This window comes from Bufo gargarizans, chromosome 3, assembly GCF_014858855.1.
Source record: "Bufo gargarizans isolate SCDJY-AF-19 chromosome 3, ASM1485885v1, whole genome shotgun sequence".
Taxonomy (NCBI): Eukaryota; Metazoa; Chordata; class Amphibia; order Anura; family Bufonidae; genus Bufo; species Bufo gargarizans.
Window position 1 is genome coordinate 51,898,952 of NC_058082.1, and position 23,275 is coordinate 51,922,226.

At 46.3% G+C, this 23,275-nt stretch overlaps 1 protein-coding gene across 2 annotated transcripts in view; it reads left to right on the plus strand.

Moving 5' to 3' along the window:
- Nucleotides 1-21,545, plus strand: part of NEK3 (NIMA related kinase 3) — a 53,313-nt gene extending 31,768 nt beyond the window's left edge. For both annotated transcript variants that reach the window (XM_044287315.1, XM_044287316.1), the window contains exons 8-14: nt 8,712-8,766; nt 10,287-10,487; nt 10,565-10,649; nt 10,814-10,939; nt 11,952-12,086; nt 18,884-19,016; nt 19,579-21,545. In XM_044287315.1, coding sequence (XP_044143250.1) covers nt 8,712-8,766; nt 10,287-10,487; nt 10,565-10,649; nt 10,814-10,939; nt 11,952-12,086; nt 18,884-19,016; nt 19,579-19,648 — 805 coding nt within the window. In that variant the 3' untranslated portion in view covers nt 19,649-21,545. The remainder of the gene's footprint in view (nt 1-8,711; nt 8,767-10,286; nt 10,488-10,564; nt 10,650-10,813; nt 10,940-11,951; nt 12,087-18,883; nt 19,017-19,578) is intronic.
- Nucleotides 21,546-23,275: the final 1,730 nt, after the last annotated feature.

Genomic DNA, 23,275 nt, shown 5'->3' on the forward strand with positions numbered 1-23,275 from the left:
GTGTCCGTCAAAGCACATTTTTTGTTCTGGGTTGAAATACAATTCCCAATTTAGCAATTTCATAATTTAGTGGTTTCTGCTATATCAGAGCTATTTGAAATCTATCCCTAAAAGGGTATATAATATTCAAGGTGCACATTGGGTCATTCAGAATAACTTCACACACACCCGCTACTGTGTATTTCCAAGTCTAATTCTGTCACTAAACCCATACCTGTCACCCAGCGCCTAAATACTAGGCCTCAAATTTATATCCCGCTAAATCTGTCCCTAGTGCTGTAGCTGGGCGAGTTATTTAGTGTCCGTTCAAGCACATTTCTTGTTCTGGGTTGAAATACAATTCCCAATTTAGCAATTTCATAATTTAGTGGTTTCTGCTATATCAGAGCTATTTGAAATCTATCCCTAAAAGGGTATATAATATTCAAGGTGCACATAGGGTCATTCAGAATAACTTCACACACCCGCTACTGTGCATTTCCAAATCTAATTCTGTCACTAAACCCATACCTGTCACCCAGCGCCTAAATACTAGGCCTCAAATTTATATCCCGCTAAATCTCTCGTTACCGCTGTCCTGTTGTGGCTGGGAAAGTTATTTAGTGTCCGTCAAAGCACATTTTTTGTTCTGGGTTGAAATACAATTCCCAATTTAGCAATTTCATAATTTAGTCGTTTCTGCTATATCAGAGCTATTTGAAATCTATCCCTAAAAGGGTAGATCATATTGAAGGTGCACATAGGGTCATTCAGAATAACTTCACACACACGCTTCTGTGCATTTCCAAGTCTAATTCTGTCACTAAATCCATACCGGTCACCCAGCGCCTAAATACTAGGCCTCAAATTTATATCCCGCTGAATTTGAATACAATACATTGGGCCAAATAATATATTTGTTGTTGTGGTGAACCATAACAATGAGAAAAACATCTAGTAAGGGACGCGGACGTGGACATGGTCGTGGTGGTGTTAGTGGACCCTCTGGTGCTGGGAGAGGACGTGGCCGTTCTGCCACATCCACACGTCCTAGTGTACCAACTACCTCAGGTCCCAGTAGCCGCCAGAATTTACAGCGATATATGGTGGGGCCCAATGCCGTTCTAAGGATGGTAAGGCCTGAGCAGGTACAGGCATTAGTCAATTGGGTGGCCGACAGTGGATCCAGCACGTTCACATTATCTCCCACCCAGTCTTCTGCAGAAAGCGCACAGATGGCGCCTGAAAACCAACCCCATCAGTCTGTCACATCACCCCCATGCATACCAGGGAAACTGTCTCAGCCTCAAGTTATGCAGCAGTCTCTTATGCTGTTTGAAGACTCCGCTGGCAGGGTTTCCCAAGGGCATCCACCTAGCCCTTCCCCAGCGGTGAAAGACATAGAATGCACTGACGCACAACCACTTATGTTTCCTGATGATGAGGACATGGGAATACCACCTCAGCATGTCTCTGATGATGACGAAACACAGGTGCCAACTGCTGCGTCTTTCTGCAGTGTGCAGACTGAACAGGAGGTCAGGGATCAAGACTGGGTGGAAGACGATGCAGGGGACGATGAGGTCCTAGACCCCACATGGAATGAAGGTCGTGCCACTGACTTTCACAGTTCGGAGGAAGAGGCAGTGGTGAGACCGAGCCAACAGCGTAGCAAAAGAGGGAGCAGTGGGCAAAAGCAGAACACCCGCCGCCAAGAGACTCCGCCTGCTACTGACCGCCGCCATCTGGGACCGAGCACCCCAAAGGCAGCTTCAAGGAGTTCCCTGGCATGGCACTTCTTCAAACAATGTGCTGACGACAAGACCCGAGTGGTTTGCACGCTGTGCCATCAGAGCCTGAAGCGAGGCATTAACGTTCTGAACCTGAGCACAACCTGCATGACCAGGCACCTGCATGCAAAGCATGAACTGCAGTGGAGTAAACACCTTAAAACCAAGGAAGTCACTCAGGCTCCCCCTGCTACCTCTTCTGCTGCTGCCGCCTCGGCCTATTCTGCTGCTGCCGCCTCGGCCTCTTCCTCCGCCTCTGGAGGAACGTTGGCACCTGCCGCCCAGCAAACAGGGGATGTACCACCAACACCACCACCACCACCTCCGTCACCAAGCGTCTCAACCATGTCACACGCCAGCGTTCAGCTCTCCATCTCACAATCATTTGATAGAAAGCGTAAATTCCCACCTAGCCACCCTCGATCCCTGGCCCTGAATGCCAGCATTTCTAAACTACTGGCCTATGAAATGCTGTCATTTAGGCTGGTGGACACAGACAGCTTCAAACAGCTCATGTCGCTTGCTGTCCCACAGTATGTTGTTCCCAGCCGGCACTACTTCTCCAAGAGAGCCGTGCCTTCCCTGCACAACCAAGTATCCGATAAAATCAAGTGTGCACTGCGCAACGCCATCTGTGGCAAGGTCCACCTAACCACAGATACGTGGACCAGTAAGCACGGCCAGGGACGCTATATCTCCCTAACTGCACACTGGGTAAATGTAGTGGCAGCTGGGCCCCAGGCGGAGAGCTGTTTGGCGCACGTCCTTCCGCCGCCAAGGATCGCAGGGCAACATTCTTTGCCTCCTGTTGCCACCTCCTCCTTCTCGGCTTCCTCCTCCTCTTCTTCCACCTGCTCATCCAGTCAGCCACACACCTTCACCACCAACTTCAGCACAGCCCGGGGTAAACGTCAGCAGGCCATTCTGAAACTCATATGTTTGGGGGACAGGCCCCACACCGCACAGGAGTTGTGGCGGGGTATAGAACAACAGACCGACGAGTGGTTGCTGCCGGTGAGCCTCAAGCCCGGCCTGGTGGTGTGTGATAATGGGCGAAATCTCGTTGCAGCTCTGGGACTAGCCAATTTGACGCACATCCCTTGCTTGGCGCATGTGCTGAATTTGGTGGTGCAGAAGTTCATTCACAACTACCCCGACATGTCAGAGCTGCTGCATAAAGTGCGGGCCGTCTGTTCGCGCTTCCGGCGTTCACATCCTGCTGCTGCTCGCCTGTCTGCGCTACAGCGTAACTTCGGCCTTCCCGCTCACCGCCTCATATGCGACGTGCCCACCAGGTGGAACTCCACCTTGCACATGCTGGACAGACTGTGCGAGCAGCAGCAGGCCATAGTGGAGTTTCAGCTGCAGCACGCACGGGTCAGTCGCACTACAGAACAGCACCACTTCACCACCAATGACTGGGCCTCCATGCGAGACCTGTGTGCCCTGTTGCGCTGTTTCGAGTACTCCACCAACATGGCCAGTGGCGATGACACCGTTATCAGCGTTACAATACCACTTCTATGTCTCCTTGAGAAAACACTTAGGGCGATGATGGAAGAGGAGGTGGCCCAGGAGGAGGAGGAGGAGGAGGAGGAAGAGGGGTCATTTTTAGCACTTTCAGGCCAGTCTCTTCGAAGTGACTCAGAGGGAGGTTTTTGGCAACAGCAGAGGCCAGGTACAAATGTGGCCAGCCAGGGCCCACTACTGGAGGACGAGGAGGACGAGGATGAGGAGGAGGTGGAGGAGGATGAGGATGAAGCATGGTCACAGCGGGGTGGCACCCAACGCAGCTCGGGTCCATCACTGGTGCGTGGCTGGGGGGAAAGGCAGGACGATGACGATACGCCTCCCACAGAGGACAGCTTGTCCTTATCCCTGGGCAGCCTGGCACACATGAGCGACTACATGCTGCAGTGCCTGCGCAACGACAGCAGAGTTGCCCACATTTTAACCTGTGCGGACTACTGGGTTGCCACCCTGCTGGATCCACGCTACAAAGACAATGTGCCCACCTTACTTCCTGCACTGGAGCGTGATAGGAAGATGCGCGAGTACAAGCGCACGTTGGTAGACGCGCTACTGAGAGCATTCCCAAATGTCACAGGGGAACAAGTGGAAGCCCAAGGCCAAGGCAGAGGAGGAGCAAGAGGTCGCCAAGGCAGCTGTGTCACGGCCAGCTCCTCTGAGGGCAGGGTTAGCATGGCAGAGATGTGGAAAACTTTTGTCAACACGCCACAGCTAACTGCACCACCACCTGATACGCAACGTGTTAGCAGGAGGCAACATTTCACTAACATGGTGGAACAGTACGTGTGCACACCCCTCCACGTACTGACTGATGGTTCGGCCCCATTCAACTTCTGGGTCTCTAAATTGTCCACGTGGCCAGAGCTAGCCTTTTATGCCTTGGAGGTGCTGGCCTGCCCGGCAGCCAGCGTTTTGTCTGAACGTGTATTCAGCACGGCAGGGGGCGTCATTACAGACAAACGCAGCCGCCTGTCTACAGCCAATGTGGACAAGCTGACGTTCATAAAAATGAACCAGGCATGGATCCCACAGGACCTGTCCGTCCCTTGTCCAGATTAGACATTAACTACCTCCCCATAACCATATATTATTGGACTCCAGGGCACTTCCTCATTCAATCCTATTTTTATTTTCATTTTACCATTATATTGCAAGGCTACCCAAAGTTGAATGAACCTCTCCTCTGCCTGTGTGCTAGGCCTAAATATATGCCAATGGATTGTTGCAGTGGTGGCTGACGTGAAGCCTCATTCTCTGCTATGACATGCAGACTGATTCTCTGGTGACATGAAGCCAGAATGTCTGTTACGGGACCTCTCTCCTCTGCCTGGGTGCTGGGCCTGAATTTATGACAATGGACTGTTGCAGTGGTGGGTGACGTGAAGCCTGATTCTCTGCTATGACATGCAGACTGATTCTCTGGTGACATGAAGCCAGATCCTCTGTTACGGGACCTCTCTCCTCTGCCTGGGTGCTGGGCCTAAATTTATGAAAATGGACTGTTGCAGTGGTGGGTGACGTGAAGCCTCATTCTCTGCTATGACATGAAGACTGATTCTCTGCTGACATGAAGCCAGATCCTCTGTTACGGGACCTCTCTCCTCTGCCTGGGTGCTGGGCCTAAATATCTGACAATGGACTGTTGCATTGGTGGCTGACGTGAAGCCTGATTCTCTGCTATGATATGAAGACTGATTCTCTGCTGACATGAAGCCAGATTGTCTGTTACGGGACCTCTCTCCTCTGCCTGTGTGCTAGGCCTAAATATATGCCAATGGATTGTTGCAGTGGTGGCTGACGTGAAGCCTGATTCTCTGCTATGACATGCAGACTGATTCTCTGGTGACATGAAGCCAGATCCTCTGTTACGGGACCTCTCTCCTCTGCCTGGGTGCTGGGCCTAAATTTATGAAAATGGACTGTTGCAGTGGTGGGTGACGTGAAGCCTGATTCTCTGCTATGACATGAAGACTGATTCTCTGCTGACATGAAGCCAGATCCTCTGTTACGGGACCTCTCTCCTCTGCCTGGGTGCTGGGCCTAAATATCTGACAATGGACTGTTGCATTGGTGGCTGACGTGAAGCCTGATTCTCTGCTATGATATGAAGACTGATTCTCTGCTGACATGAAGCCAGATTGTCTGTTACGGGACCTCTCTCCTCTGCCTGTGTGCTAGGCCTAAATATATGCCAATGGATTGTTGCAGTGGTGGCTGACGTGAAGCCTGATTCTCTGCTATGACATGCAGACTGATTCTCTGGTGACATGAAGCCAGATCCTCTGTTACGGGACCTCTCTCCTCTGCCTGGGTGCTGGGCCTAAATTTATGAAAATGGACTGTTGCAGTGGTGGGTGACGTGAAGCCTCATTCTCTGCTATGACATGCAGACTGATTCTCTGCTGACATGAAGCCAGATTGTCTGTTACGGGACCTCTCTCCTCTGCCTGTGTGCTAGGCCTAAATATATGCCAATGGATTGTTGCAGTGGTGGCTGACGTGAAGCCTGATTCTCTGCTATGACATGCAGACTGATTCTCTGGTGACATGAAGCCAGATCCTCTGTTACGGGACCTCTCTCCTCTGCCTGGGTGCTGGGCCTAAATATCTGACAATGGACTGTTGCATTGGTGGCTGACGTGAAGCCTGATTCTCTGCTATGATATGAAGACTGATTCTCTGCTGACATGAAGCCAGATTGTCTGTTACGGGACCTCTCTCCTCTGCCTGTGTGCTAGGCCTAAATATATGCCAATGGATTGTTGCAGTGGTGGCTGACGTGAAGCCTGATTCTCTGCTATGACATGCAGACTGATTCTCTGGTGACATGAAGCCAGATCCTCTGTTACGGGACCTCTCTCCTCTGCCTGGGTGCTGGGCCTAAATTTATGAAAATGGACTGTTGCAGTGGTGGGTGACGTGAAGCCTGATTCTCTGCTATGACATGCAGACTGATTCTCTGGTGACATGAAGCCAGATCCTCTGTTACGGGACCTCTCTCCTCTGCCTGGGTGCTGGGCCTAAATTTATGAAAATGGACTGTTGCAGTGGTGGGTGACGTGAAGCCTCATTCTCTGCTATGACATGCAGACTGATTCTCTGCTGACATGAAGCCAGATTGTCTGTTACGGGACCTCTCTCCTCTGCCTGGGTGCTGGGCCTGAATTTATGACAATGGACTGTTGCAGTGGTGGCTGACGTGAAGCCTGATTCTCTGCTATGATATGAAGACTGATTCTCTGCTGACATGAAGCCAGATTGTCTGTTACGGGACCTCTCTCCTCTGCCTGGGTGCCGGGGCCTAAATATCTGAGAATGGACTGTTCCAGTGGTGGGTAACGGGAAGCCAGATTCTCTGCTATGATATGAAGACTGATTCTCTGCTGACATGAAGCCAGATTGTCTGTTACGGGACCTCTCTCCTCTGCCTGGGTGCTGGGCCTAAATTTATGAAAATGGACTATTACAGTGGTGGGTGACGTGAAGCCTGATTCTCTGCTATGACATGAAGACTGATTCTCTGCTGACATGAAGCCAGATTGTCTGTTACGGGACCTCTCTCCTCTGCCTGGGTGCCGGGGCCTAAATATCTGAGAATGGACTGTTCCAGTGGTGGGTGACGGGAAGCCAGATTCTCTGCTATGGAACCTCTCTCCAATTGATTTTGGTTAATTTTTATTTATTTAATTTTTATTTTAATTAATTTCCCTATCCACATTTGTTTGCAGGGGATTTACCTACATGTTGCTGCCTTTTGCAGCCCTCTAGCCCTTTCCTGGGCTGTTTTACAGCCGTTTTAGTGCCGAAAAGTTCGGGTCCCCATTGACTTCAATGGGGTTCGGGTTCGGGACGAAGTTCGGATCGGGTTCGGATCCCGAACCCGAACATTTCCGGGATGTTCGGCCGAACTTCTCGAACCCGAACATCCAGGTGTTCGCTCAACTCTACTTGACTTCCAAAAGTGCCTTTTGGGTTGCCCTTTTAAGTTGCCTCACATGTCACTTTCCCCAGCTATCAAACTTGGCATCAATGTGTCCAGATGTTAAACTGTACTGTTTAGTTATGATGATCGATTTTTATTTATTTTTTGTTTATATCATGTAGCATGGTCGTAACCCACCGGTAGACAGATATCATGTTCCTATCGGTCTGGGTTACTCGATTTACTGGAACTCTTTCTATTTACATAAAATGATATACCTATGTAAGAGAATAATAGTCTAAGGCTTTGTATTCTGATGCTTGAATTATATGTTTTGTACTATGATAAAAGTCCAATAAAAATACATTTAAAAAAAAAGTCAGTCTCCTTTTGATAGTCCTGCTTTTCCGGCGCCGTGGTTGCCTGTTCCCACCATGTCCAGTCCCATCCAGTCTAAAAGTGATAATCTGCTGGTCCCATTTACGTGACTGCTGCAGCCAATCACTGGCCCAAGTGGTCTCGTGTCCAAGAACAGGACGTGGCAGCTGAGCCTCTGCAGTGATGTAGAATTCTTGCACGCGTGACCTTGAAGGCCATTGATTGGCTGCAGCGGTGATGTGAATGGGAACGGCACATCACTTCTGGTTCGGTTGGGGCAGGAGCTACGCTGCTGAAATGGTAGTGACTCATTTATTTTATTTTTTTACACACTCCCTACCACAACTTTTTTTTTTTTTTTTTATAGGACAAACCCTTTAAAAGGTAGCCATTTTTTATGAATATAGTTTGAAGCAGATCTGTATGTCTCCAATTAGTGATTGGAAAAGGTGCAATTACCTGGTCTCCCGCCACCTTGTGAACTAATAGGCCTTGAATTTCTTTTTCAATTCTTAACTATTTTCAAAGTTTCGGCTTGCTGTCAGTGAATAGAAACATCCATGTTTACATGTAAAGGCTGAAATCCCATACTGCTGTAATATTGCTCACAGCTGAGAGGTGAAAACCATTATATCCAGTCCAAAAAACCTTCCCTGGACTGATACATTCTGCATACAGTGATTAGCTGCTCCCCCCAACGCCGGATGTTTTCATCCGCGCACAGAGAGAAGCGGCGGTTAGCATATTGACTCTCATAGGAATGCAACTAAAATCCTAAAAAATAAATTAAAAAAACGGTGGAAATATTTGTATATAGCCTCTACCTAACTGCTTTTAGGACGTAATATTGACATGTGTCAGTCCACATTCAAACAAGATGGATTTGTTGCAACTTTTTTGGCACAAAATTTGACACCAAATATCGAACTATAAATCCTGTACGACGCGTATGAGCCTATTTTCCTGCTGCAGACGTGAGGGCATGGTGTTGATTTCCTGTGGTTTCTTGCAGTGGATTTTATCCTTTGTAATCCGCCCCAGATACCCTAATATTCATCCCAGTATCAAACATACAATGTACAAATTAAGTATCATTATTGCTTCTGTTTCAGTGATATCTGGTCATTGGGATGTGTGCTATATGAAATCTGCACCTTGAAACACCCAGTAAGTATGTTCGTTTCTTAAAGGGGTTGTAGAGATTGTAGAAAATCTAGATATAAGAGGAAAATGCCTTAGAATAATAAACGGCCCATTACTTACCTGGTAAATTCCCTGCCGTCCAGTGCAGACATTCCGGTCCTCCCCACCAGGGTTTGTCTGCTTGGCTAAAAAATATTTTTTGTCTCAATTTGGGATTGTGTTTGGGAACAGTCTGGTTTTCCATTCACTCCTGTTCAAGTTCCCTTCATATTTTTTTTTTGTTTTGTTTAAAAGTCATCAGAATGGATCCCATTGTTCATCAAAATGGATCCCATCCCAATAATTTTATACCAAAAGTTCCCAAAAAGTGTTTTAGACTGTCGTCTGTTTTTACCTGCAGAGAAATACTGCATGCCACATTTTTCTGTTAACTGGGGTTTGTAGGCATTAAAGGGGGTTGTCCACCTTCGAGGGTTCTTTTGTCCAGACCCCTCATGTGGCCGGACCTGCGGAGGGAAGCATACTTACCTTCTCCCTTTGGTCCCCCTCTGCCACTCTGTGGTCCTATTTGTCAACATCCAGGTTGATGTGGTCACATGTTCAGCTGCAGCCAAAGACTGGCTGCAGTGGTCATGTGATGCATTGACGTGACGCATGGGGAACACTTCACCGCTGTGGCCACGAGACCTGTGTCAAACTGGGTGTTGACAGCGGTATCAGAGCACTGCAGCGGGGTCCAAATCAGCCAGAACCTGGCGGCAAGAAGCAGGTAAGCATGCTTTCCTTCGCAGATCCAGCCATGTGGAGGGGGTCTGGCCAAAAGGCCCCCCGAATGTGGTCAACCTCTTTAAATAGAGAAGTACCATCATCATTCCTGCCTGGCCAAGCTTTTATTTAAAGGAAGAGGGAATAGATCTATTGCCTAAACATTATGAAAGAAAGCAAAAAGGGGCGGCTATAACCTTTACAATAGTTTTTATTTTACTATAGAATTTTTTTTATTGATCAATGACTGTTAAAATATAAACTGCTGCATAATTAATGAAGTTTCAAACAAGAGGTATTCCTAAAATAAAAATTTGTTAGGCGTTTATGTCCGTTACATTTTCCTCTCTGGTAGCGCCCCCAGCTGTTTATCCCTCTGGTCCAACTTTTCCTGCATTCGGAGGTGGACTAACAAGTGTTCCCCCGTTTCCTCCTTCATTCATTCGTCCCTACTTCTAAATTCATAGTAATATATGGCTATATCTCTCTCTAGACAGTGAAAAAGGAAAGTGTGGAGGCATTCCATACCATATGTATCTCCGGGGCTATATGTGAACGACTATTTTCTATGGAATGGTTTAACAAGAGCTAATTGCAATGCATCCTGGGAAAGGCAGGTGATTCATGAGCTGCTGCCCACCCACAGAAAGGGAAGAAAGTTCTCCCGATAAGTGATTGGGATTTGTGGGATAACCCTTTAACCAGGGATACGCTAGCAGAATTACAAATGCCTCTCTTCAGACAATAATATGTAAAATATTCATTCTTTCTATGTCAAGTTTCAAGCTGGCAGTTGGAAAAATCTAATTATGAAGATCTGCCATGGGACCTACAGTCCACTGCCTTCCCAATACTCATATGAATTGCGGAGTCTAATTAAACAGATATTTCGTAAAGATCCCCGGCAGCGGCCTTCAGTCAACACTATTCTCAAGAGAAGAGGACTACTAAAAATGGTGAATTTGTGTGTATCTTCCCAGGTAACCACTGCTTCTCACCAGACCATGTTTAATGAAGGCATGACTTGTCCTGTAAATGTGATACCTCTTTTTAATAGATTGATGACACCTCAGGCCTCCCAAATGATGAATCTACCTCAATGATCCAGTCTATGAAGGAACAGCAGGGAGCTTCTTCAGACGGTATGAATGGGGATCATTCATCTATATATGTACTTGTAGAATTTTTTTTTACCATTAGGACCTAATCCCTCAGATAAATGTACCATGACATCCAAGTATATATGTAATCTCCATAACTGGTTCTTATTTTGATCAATGATTTAAAGTTTCTCTTCGTTGTGTAGCACAACAGTCCGCTTCACCAGTAGCAGATAGGAAACAATGGGAGAAAGGAGCAACAAACACCGTTTTGAATGTTCTAGAAAAGGCCCCTATCCTCACATCAAGCATTGAAGCAAACAGAAGTGAAGGTGAGCGGATCAAGTTTTTAAATTTATGTATTTTAATGTCTTAAAGGGAACCTGTCACCGGGATTTGATGTATAGAGCTGAGGACATGGGTTGCTAGATGGCCACTAGCACATCCGCAATACCCAGTCCCCATAGCTCTGTGTGCTTTTATTGTGTAAAAAAAAACGATTTGATACATATGCAAATTAACTTGAGATGAGTCCTGTACGTGACTCATCTCACTTACAGGACTCATCTCAGATTAATTTGCATAATGTATCAAATCGGGTTTTTTACACAATAAAAGCACACAGAGCTATGGGGACTGGGTATTGCGGATGTGCTAGCGGTCATCTAGCAACCTATGTCCTCAGCTCTATACACAAAATCCTGGTGACAGGTTCCCTTTAACTTAGAGTTACATTACCTCCGAAAATGGTGGCTCTTCCCACCCTGGCTGCAGCCTCTGCTCCACAGATTCTACTGGATCCCTAAGTGGCAGTGATCCCGCATGCCTTTTAATAAACTTGGTGCATGTTTTGGTAGTCAAATCAAATAAGACACTCAATGCAGACCATAAAGTATCTCTACTTTGAACATGAGTTGTCTTTAGTTGAAGCTATACCCAGCATGCAGTGTCTGACTGGGGTTCCTTGGGCCCACCAGGGGAATTTATTCTCGGGGACCAACGCCTTTATTATAAATAAAGTCTAAATATCTTTTAAATTGAAGATATAGACCCTAATGCCAAGTGAATACCTCCAAATGGGATTTTTTTTCTCCTGACACTTTGGTGCCCACTATCGTTTCATAGACTGGGCCCACCAGAGGATCCTCTGGTAATTTAGGTGACCCTGCCAGCAAGTAAGCACTTCTTATCTGAGCAATCCAATCTGTTCTTACACCTACATCTTTAGGGTTGAGCCATGTTGGTCCAAATGAAAGAGTAATGACTGACGTGGAACTGTTTTCTGCATAAAGCTGGGGTTGCACCATACACTTATACTTATCTCGCCATTTTCTTTCTGCACAGGAGGCCACGTTATAAAGTATGATCTGAAGGAAAAGAGGAAGGAATGGAATAAGGAGGCACCAGAAACTCTTATTAATATCTTGCATAACCTGGATCTCTGTTCGGCATTTAAGACTTACACCATCTATAGATCTAGTAGGTGTATTGTTAGTGCACTCTCCAGCCATAAGTGGAAATCTATATATCTCCTAATCTTTATTATTTTACTAATGCTATATTTACTATGTAAATGAATATGAGATACCTTAGCAATTATACTTTGATCAAAATTATTTGTGCCCATCCACCACGGTAAGGTGGGACCCTACTCTATAATGACTCCCCTCCTTGTGCCAATACGTCTCAAATGAATTAATGGAGAGCAGGCTCCAGCTATATACTGCACTAATTAAAAACCGTGAATGGGAAAGATAGATGATTAGGAGTGCATGGCCAAAATGGAGGCCCGCCACATCTCCATCTACATACTGCAAAAAACAAAACATTTGAGGATTGTTGGTAGAAGGAGAGAAGTCATTGTAAAGTAGGTATTCGAATACATTTGTGAAGTATCTCACAATCATTTTATACAGTGAATATAACATTAGTTCATATATTCAACTTTTGCAGAGTGCAGTTGCATTGTGTTTGACATTACTTTTGTATTTTCAGCCATGGGGCCATGCACTTGCGCATTTATTCATTTTATTGGAAGTGCTGACTAACTTTGTGTTTTGCTTTTGCAGTACGTATTAGGAGTAGGGATGAGCAAATCGATTTGTCTCTCTAGCGAGAGTTATTCACCTGTAAGGGGCTGTCCCTGAATAAGGGTCCACCTGCCTGTTGATTGGCAAGTCAAGATGTGTCTAGCCTGGCCATGACAATCTGGGCTCTGCCCCGCGGCCCCAAGTGGCGACCCAGGAGTTGAAGCTCAAATTTGACTTCAGACATCGTGACAGCACTTGCGCCACTACTGGTAAATCTAGCAGCGAATGCGTAGTTGCTACTCACAAAGCTGAAATTGAGCTTTGGTGCCTGCATCGTTACTCAGAGTAACGGCACAGGGCCCAGATTGTCAGGGCCGGGCTAGATGTCTGGTCCTGTAAAGCAACAGGCAGGTGGACCCTTCTTCACCTATGGGGACAACCCCTCACAGCCGAATCGATTCACCCATCCCTACTCCTAATACATACTGCAAAACGGAAAGGGGGTTATTTATTAAGACTGGCGATTTAGACACTGGTCTTAATCCCCCTGCGCCGGCTGTTTTTTTTTTAATCGGTCCATTTTTATTGTCTTTTAATTTAACAACAATGACGACAGTTTACGTAAAATACAGAAACAACTGCGAAATCCCCCCAACCCCCCACCTCTTTCCCACCCACCTCCGCGCAGTGTCCACTATCTCTACAATAGTATATCTTCTACGATCCTTCCATATTGCACCCATTGCCATTTCGTTGCATCTAATAGGCAGTCAATACAGACCTTGTGTATGAGTTGAAAGTGGGCAAACTAGGGGACTGTAGCTTAAATGCATGGACCTGCATCGCTCCAAGAAGGAAATGATTCCTTATAAGAAAGCAAATAATAGATCTCCTAAAGTCCCGGGCGGATGTCATGTTCTGACCCTAAATATGTTGAAGTTGCGCAGCTAGGAAGTAAGTCCATGGCAATGCCACTCCACCGCTATCTTTAGCAAGCTGTAGTTTTGACAGTTTAATCCTGGGCACTCCTTTCTTCCATACCAGGTCTCTAAATAGCCCATCTATCCTTCTGAAGAAATGCCAGGGGACCCAAAAAGGTGCGTTGTGCAGGATACAGTATATAAGAGCTGTGGCATTAGTATAATTTTAACCAAATTCACTATCATGGACAGCGTTAGTTTTTTCCATACATCATATATAACAGTGGTATCCGGTTGAGCTCAATGTATTGATTGACCTCTCTTGTAATCAGGGCCAGTGCAAGGATTTTTGTCAACACAAGCAAATCTACATTTTGGCGCCCCCCCTGCCCCATCATTTCACATTTCTGCCCCTCATGATTCATATGCATTTCTTGCCTCCCCCCCATCATTTCACATTTCTGCCCCTCATGATTCATATCCATTTCTTGCCCCCCCCCATAATTTCACATTTCTGCCCCTCATGATTCATATCCATTTCTTGCCCCCCCCCCCATCATTTCACATTTCTGCCCCTCATGATTCATGTCCATTTCTTGCCCCCCCATCATTTCACATTTCTGCCCCTCATGAGTAATATCCATTTCTTGCCCCCCCCCCTATGTGCCAATATCATAGTGCCATCCTCTCCCCCTGCCCCCTAATGTGCCAGTATCAAGTGCCTCTCTCCTCCCTCCTCCATGTGCCAGTATCATGGCGCCAATAGCCCCCCCCCCCTCCCCCCCTACGCCATGGCAGTAAAGTAACAGTCCGGTATTTAAATAAAAAAAATAAAAACTTTTATACTTGCCTCCACGTCAGCCTCTTCCTCTTCCTGTGTTCCCACCAGCCTCTAGTGTTGAAGATTTGGTGCTCATGTTCTTATTAGCCTGTCTTTCAGAAAAGTTTGTGATGGGATTCAAACCCATCACCTTCTGTATCAAAGGCAAAGCACTTACCCACACAGCTGTGAAAGCTGTATAGCTAGTTACTTAAAAAAAATATAAATATAAGATTTCTACTGTAGATAACTTTGATACCTAGGGTACAACCATACACATGACAGTTGCCCCAACACACCCAACTCTGCTACATCCATACACAGTGTGCTGGGGCAGCTGTCATGTGTATGTACACTAGGTATCAAAGTTATCTACAGTAGAAGTCTTATATCTCGTAGCTCAGAGTGCTGCTGCCTCAGCCTGTCAGCTGGGTGCCGCTCTGTGACTGAGATAGTTAGTGAGTGAGTGAGGGCCGGGCTGCTCGGCACACAGGCTCAGCGAGGTAAATATAAGTTAGCAAGTTAATTGTTTTCCGCCCCGACACCGCCCCCCTTCTCTGCGCCCTCAAGCAGCCGCTTGGGCTGCCTTATGATAGAGCCGGCCCTGCTTGTAATCCAAATTCCTAGATATTTAAACTTGGCTACCCAAAGTATGGGAATATTCTCCAGACTAGATGGTTTCTCTCTAGGGGTCAAAGGCAGCAACGCAGACTTTGACCAGTTTATAGACAGCCCTGAGAAAACCCTGAAACGGTCTATAGTTCTCATTATTAGGGATTCTGTTACTCTGTTCACAAATAAAAGGAGGTCATCAGCATATAAGGCTACACGCCACTCTACCTGCTCATACAAGAACCCTTGAATCTCCTGAGGATCCCGTAGAATAGCAGCCAATGGCTCAATTGCCACTGCAAAAAGCAGCAGCGAGAGAGGGCACCCTTGCCTAGTTCCCCTCCCCAAACCAAAGCTGTTCAACATCTTATTGTTCACTTTGATCCTGGCCTTGGGAGCAACATATAGCAGACGCGTCACGCACCCAAGCCATGAAGGAGGGTCCAAATCCCATCTTATTAAGAACGGCCCATAAGTACCCCCATTCTACACTGTCGAACACCTTGGCTACATCCAGTGATAAGACCGCTTTATCAGCCAAGTCGCCCGGAGCCGCCTGGAGATTCAGGAACAACCACCTTAGATTAATAGCAGTGGCATAAATCCGGACTGGTCAGGATTCACTACTGATGTGACAACCCGCGACAACCGAGTTGCTAACACTTTAGCTCGGATTTTAATAAGTGACAAGAGGAGAGAGATCGGCCGATAAGACTCAGGCAATGTGTGATCCTTTTCTGGTTTAGGTAATACCACTACCGTAGCTTCATACATAGATTGGGGTAGACTGCCCATTTCAAAAGCCTGTTTGTACACTTCTAATAGTTTAGGTAACATAGTTTCCCTAAATAACTATATTTCTATAGGGATCCCATCTGGGCCAGGCGCTTTCTCATTTCTCATCGCGCTCACTGCCTGCTGTAATTCTTCTAGTGTAATGGGGGCTTCCAGACAATCTCTCTCCTCCGCAGGTAGTGTCGGCAGTCTCACCCTTTCCAGATATTCCCCCAGATCCTTCTCTGTATAGGAGGCCCTACTGCTATACAGCGCTTTATAAACTCTCTTGAACTCCTCTAATATGTCAGGCGTGCTATCCACCATAATTCCCTCTGTGGTTCGTATATATGGTACATAGGAGGATCCCTGTTGGGCTCTTGTTATCGTTCCTAATAGGTGTCCAGCCTTCTCACCCTCCTCATAATATTGTTGTTTCTGAAAAAAAAAAACATTTATTAGAAGCCTGTTCCAAGATATGTGAGTTTTCTGTGCTGCCTTCCACGCCACCAGTGTGGCCCCCGATGGGTCAGCAGTATATGCCGCTTCCCAGGTGGATAATTGACTCTGCAGCTCCTCCCCCAAAGTTTGGCAAACATAAGCAGAAGTTGTAGCCCGTATAGTGCCTTTAAAACGCCCCGGGTGATCCGACGTAGGGATGAGTGATGGAATACATCACTGATCTTTAAAATCAGCAAATATCTCAGGCTATACCACATCCATTCCACTCCTCTCCCGAACTTGCCTTACATACATTTTCAGTAAGCATCCTTTCAAAGTCAAAAAGTAGTGCAATATAATAGAACATAGTACAATGTAATGCAGATCAATGAGTATGAACGCTAGAAACCCATTATGCAGTCCCAAAGTCCCGGAACATCTAACCGCACGCCAATCTCTATGCACAGTCCCAAAAATATCACCAAGGGCACCGGCATAGTTGTCCCCACAAGCTGGCCCACATAGCTTCTTAACCTCCAAGCTGTCATCCATTTGAGGCTGCAGGTTCTACTGATGGAGCTGTAGATTCCAGCCATTGCACAGCCGCGGTAGTTGCGTAGATGAATTTGAATTTCGCCGTTCGCTACTACTCGCAGCTTCGATGGGTATATCATGGAATATAACAACTGGCGTTCTCTCAGGCGTCGCTTCACCTCCACAAATTTCACTCTTTTCTTCTGTACTTCCGCTGAAAAATCCAGGAAGATTAATATTTTCCTGCCATCAATTAACAAATCTGTGTGGTCTCTGGCTCTATGCAATATAGTGTCTCTATCCTTGAAGGGCAGCAGCTTGATCAGAACTGGCCTTGGAGGGGCCCCTGGTGGTGGAGAGCAGCAGGGCACCCTGTGAGCTCTTTCAATAGCAAATAGATTAGAGAGAGTGTCCTTTCCAAATTTCGCAGTGAGCCACTGCTCAAAAAAGACCACGGCATTTGCTTCCTCTGCTTTTTCAGGTATGCCCACAAGATGTATATTATTTCTACGGAGCCTGTTTTCCAGGTCATCCGCCTTGCTCAGCAAATAAGAAACATCGTGCACCACTTTTCCCAGATCTTTTCTGATATGAGGCACCTGATCTTCCAAGCAGCCGACCCGGTCTTCTACCTCGTTAATTCTCTCAGAGACCTTCCTCAGATCTGTTCTAATAAGACATGTTCTCTTCCAGGCTCCCCATTTGTGTGTTTAGGGAAATAAGCGCTTTGATGCAGTTAGTAACTGCAGTGTAGACATCTTTAATGGTAGGCTCATTTTGTGCCTTTGACTCTGCTGTGCTACATTTACTATTAGCTGTAGCCATGTTAGGGGAGACATCCCCAGCAGTCCCCAGATCCTCCATACTCTCCCTGCTGTTGGCGTTCAGCCAGGACACAGTACCTCCTTTCTGCAGCGCATCAGGATCAGATGGGGCACTTGTAGGAGCTACTTTAGAAAATTGCTCCACCAGCGCACCGGCGCCATCTTGCTTCGCCCGCACTGCAGGCCGCTCTCCTTCCCCTCCTTGTCTTTCTTAGACTGGTGCATCATACTTTACATTTTTTAGGCTGCCAAGGCTCCGGAACTCAGGGGCTCTCCCCAGGGAATCTTGTCACCCAGAATACAGGCGGATGCAGGAGAATTAAGAGGATCGGAGTTCGGGAGAGCGAGGTACAGCATCCGCTCACATTCCCGGCTAGGTCCCCCCATGACATGCTTTAAACTATGCCAGCTCCCTTGCTGGTGTAGTGTAAGACCATTTTCCATGCCATAAACTGGTGTCGAAAATGATGAATGAGATAAGCCGGCGGTCCGTCCTCTTCTCTGCCCATGCCATGACCTATTTTTCGGCCACCTTGGAAAAGTGGCGTGAGCAGGAAAAAGTTGCAGATTTTGCCGCAAAACCCCTTTGCAGCAAAATCTGCGACAAAAATATGCTAAAAAAAAGTTGCATAAAAACAATAATAAATGACCCCCAAAGTGACATAGCACATCATGTAAAATTAATGAATGCGCAAGTGCACATCGCCATGGCTGAGAATACAAAAGTGATGTCAAACACAATGCAACAGCGCTTAGAATCAATTCGCTGATTGATAATTTGGAGGTGTGGTTGCCTACATTTTCCATGTGCACTCCTAAACACCCATCTTTCCCACGGGCTGTTTATAATCAGTCCAGTATATAGCTAGAGTCTACTCTAAATTCATTTGAGGCCTATTGGCACAAGGAGAGAAATCATTATAGAGGAGGGTCCAATCTACAAGAGGTCACCTTGCTGTGGTAGATAGGCACATGATTCAAATATATTTGGTAAGTGAATGCAGCAGTAGTAAAATTTACTATATATATATATATATATATATATATATATATATATATTCAGTATTTGCAGAGTGCTGTTAATAAGGTGGTTGCACACCTCGGGTGTCAGGCCACCCATAGCACAGCTGATACATCCTGTGAACCACATAGACCACATAACCCTGAGGCCAGTGTCATCTAATGGATGTGGCCACCGTTAGTCATATCTGTAATCCGCCTTTTACTTGTAATGCCCTTGAAGTATATTTGAAATTGACTCACATCCTATGAAAGGTTGAGGACTTCTGTTTTAACCATCTTTTCTTGATTGTTTGTGCAGAAGAAGACCCAAAAGATTGTCTGAAAGGTCCACTCTTTAACAATATTCAAGCTCCAGATGCCACAGACGGCAGGGAAGAAGAAATTGAGATGGATCCTGAGAGGCTGGAGTCGAGATCTGATGATGAAGACACGTGAGTTTTATATTCGCAAAACATTTTCTAACCAGCTTATAATTATATTTATTATATTACCCCAGTCCCTGTACTTCCTGCAGAATGTCAGTCTCCCCTTGATGTTTTTCTTTGCTGCCTTTCTTGACACCGGCAATCCTTAAAAGCCATTCCCTCACTGTCTGTGCAGATGCACTAACACCTGCCTGCTGCCTTTCCTGAGCAAGCTCTGCTCTGGTGGTGACCCAATCCCGTAGCTGAGTCCTCTTTAGGAGATGCGGTGCCAGATCAGGTGTGCGCCGATAGACTGTTCTCTACTGGAACAGCCTGCCGGATCAGGCTACCGTAGATGTGAATGTAGCCTCAAAGCCATGGTCCTGACTGTATTTGTATTGACCACTGCATGTTGCATTACTACCTCCATATAAAGCCGTCATACATGTCTCAGCGCATTTCTTTAAGAGGTATGGTGCATATCACTTGTGTTACTTTGTGAATTCATGTTATTCCACATTTCTGGTGCCTGCAAATGCAATGTAATGGCTGTAAGTTACCCTGTGCTCTGTTATTCTCCAATCTGCAGGGATTTTGAGGAAGATGAGGTGGATCCAGACTGGGTCTCAGAACTGCAGAAAGTGACCGATTCTCAGTAAAGCTGAAGACCATACTGGGACATGCACTGCATATGACGAAAACTGGGTGAAGACTTGTTTTATGGATCAAACCAGAGTAACCTCATTCTTTATGACAAACTTCTGAAAGTAACACTACAGGAGAATGGACCGGATCACTTGGATTCAATTCAAGAACGGGAATTATTATTTTATTGTGGCTTTAACTGAACCTGATAGAATAAGGTTGAAAACTTACTTGTAAGATTAGAGAACCTCCCAGAGGAATGAGGAACATTCACAACATCTGCTGTTATCACCTTTTTTTCCTGTGACTTTTAAATGTAGTGAAAAAACCCACAGAGTCCAGATGTCTGTCCATGGTTCCTCAATGGGTCGCAGTTGTGTTGCATTGATTTTCCCTTTCATTTAGCTGAAAAATATGCAGCACTGACAACCCCTTCTATATGCTGTACTGACAACCCCTTCTATATGCAGCACTGACAACCACTTCTATATGCTGTACTGACAACCACTTCTATATGCAGCACTGACAACCCCTTCTATATGCTGTACTGACAACCCCTTCTATATGCTGTACTGACAACCACTTCTATATGCAGCACTGACAACCCCTTCTATATGCAGCACTGACAACCCCTTCTATATGCAGCACTGACAACCCCTTCTATATGCAGCACTGACAACCCCTTCTATATGCAGCACTGACAACCCCTTCTATATGCTGCACTGACAACCCCTTCTATATGCAGCACTGACAACCCCTTCTATATGCAGCACTGACAACCCCTTCTATATGCAGCACTGACAACCCCTTCTATATGCAGCACTGACAACCCCTTCTATATGCAGCACTGACAACCCCTTCTATATGCTGTACTGACAACCCCTTCTATATGCAGCACTGACAACCCCTTCTATATGCAGCACTGACAACCCCTTCTATATGCAGCACTGACAACCCCTTTTATATGCCGCACTGACAACCACTTCTATATGCTGTACTGACAACTCCTTCTATATGCTGTACTGACAACCCCTTCTATATGCTGTACTGACAACCCCTTCTATATGCAGCACTGACAACTCCTTCTATATGCTGTACTGACAACCCCTTCTATATGCAGCACTGACAACCACTTCTATATGCTGTACTGACAACCCCTTCTATATGCAGCACTGACAACCCCTTCTATATGCAGCACTGACAACCCCTTCTATATGCAGCACTGACAACCCCTTCTATATGCTGCACTGACAACCCCTTCTATATGCAGCACTGACAACCCCTTCTATATGCAGCACTGACAACCCCTTCTATATGCAGCACTGACAACCCCTTCTATATGCAGCACTGACAACCCCTTCTATATGCTGCACTGACAACCCCTTCTATATGCAGCACTGACAACCCCTTCTATATGCAGCACTGACAACCCCTTCTATATGCAGCACTGACAACCCCTTCTATATGCAGCACTGACAACCCCTTCTATATGCAGCACTGACAACCCCTTCTATATGCAGCACTGACAACCCCTTCTATATGCAGCACTGACAACCCCTTCTATATGCAGCACTGACAACCCCTTCTATATGCAGCACTGACAACTCCTTCTATATGCTGTACTGACAACCCCTTCTATATGCAGCACTGACAACCCCTTCTATATGCAGCACTGACAACCCCTTCTATATGCAGCACTGACAACCCCTTCTATATGCAGCACTGACAACCACTTCTATATGCAGCACTGACAACCCCTTCTATATGCAGCACTGACAACCCCTTCTACACTCACCTAAAGAATTATTAGGAACACCATACTAATACGGTGTTGGACCCCCTTTTGCCTTCAGAACGGCCTTAATTCTACGTGGCATTGATTCAACAAGGTGCTGATAGCATTCTTTAGAAATGTTGGCCCATATTGATAGGATAGCATCTTGCAGTTGGAGATTTGAGGGATGCACATCCAGGGCACGAAGCTCCCGTTCCACCACATCCCAAAGATGCTCTATTGGGTTGAGATCTGGTGACTGTGGGGGCCATTTTAGTACTGTGAACTCATCGTCATGTTCAAGAAACCAATTTGAAATGATTCAAGCTTTGTGACATGGTGCATTATCCTGCTGGAAGTAGCCATCAGAGGATGGGTACATGGTGGTCATGAAGGGATGGACATGGTCAGAAACAATGCTCAGGTAGCCCGTGGCATTTAAACGATGGCCAATTGGCACTAAGGGGCCTAAAGTGTGCCCAGAAAACATCCCCCACACCATTACACCACCACCACCAGCCTGCACAGTGGTAACAAGGCATGATGGATACATGTTCTCATTCTGTTTACGCCAAATTTGGACTCTACCATTTGAATGTCTCAACAGAAATCGAGACTCATCAGACCAGGCAACATTTTTCCAGTCTTCAACAGTCCAATTTTGGTGAGCTCGTGCAAATTGTAGCCTCTTTTTCCTATTTGTAGTGGAGATGAGTGGTACCCGGTGGGGTCTTCTGCTGTTGTAGCCCACCTTTCTTTCCCATTCTGACATTCAGTTTGGAGTTCAGGAGATTGTCTTGACCAGGACCACAACCCTACATGCATTGAAGCAACTGCCATGTGATTGGTTGACTAGATAATCGCATTAATGAGAAATAGAACAGGTGTTCCTAATAATTCTTTAGGTGAGTGTATATGCAGCACTGACAACCCCTTTTATATGCAGCACTGACAACCCCTTTTATATGCAGCACTGACAACCCCTTTTATATGCAGCACTGACAACCCCTTTTATATGCAGCACTGACAACCCCTTTTATATGCAGCACTGACAACCCCTTCTATACGCAGCACTGACAACCCCTTCTATACGCAGCACTGACAACCCCTTTTATACGCAGCACTGACAACCCCTTTTATACGCAGCACTGACAACCCCTTTTATACGCAGCACTGACAACCCCTTCTATACGCAGCACTGACAACCCCTTCTATACGCAGCACTGACAACCCCTTTTATACGCAGCACTGACAACCCCTTTTATACGCAGCACTGACAACCCCTTCTATACGCAGCACTGACAACCACTTCTATATGCAGCACTGACAACCCCTTTTATATGCAGCACTGACAACCCCTTTTATACGCAGCACTGACAACCCCTTTTATACGCAGCACTGACAACCCCTTTTATACGCAGCACTGACAACCCCTTTTATAAGCAGCACTGACAACCCCTTTTATACGCAGCACTGACAACCCCCTCTATACGCAGCACTGACAACCCCTTCTATACGCAGCACTGACAACCCCTTCTATACGCAGCACTGACAACCCCTTCTATACGCAGCACTGACAACCCCTTCTATACGCAGCACTGACAACCCCTTCTATACGCAGCACTGACAACCCCTTCTATACGCAGCACTGACAACCCCTTCTATACGCAGCACTGACAACCTTTTCTATACGCAGCACTGACAACCCCTTCTATACGCAGCACTGACAACCCCTTTTATATGCAGCACTGACAACCTTTTCTATACGCAGCACTGACAACCCCTTCTATACGCAGCACTGACAACCTTTTCTATACGCAGCACTGACAACCCCTTCTATACGCAGCACTGACAACCCCTTTTATAT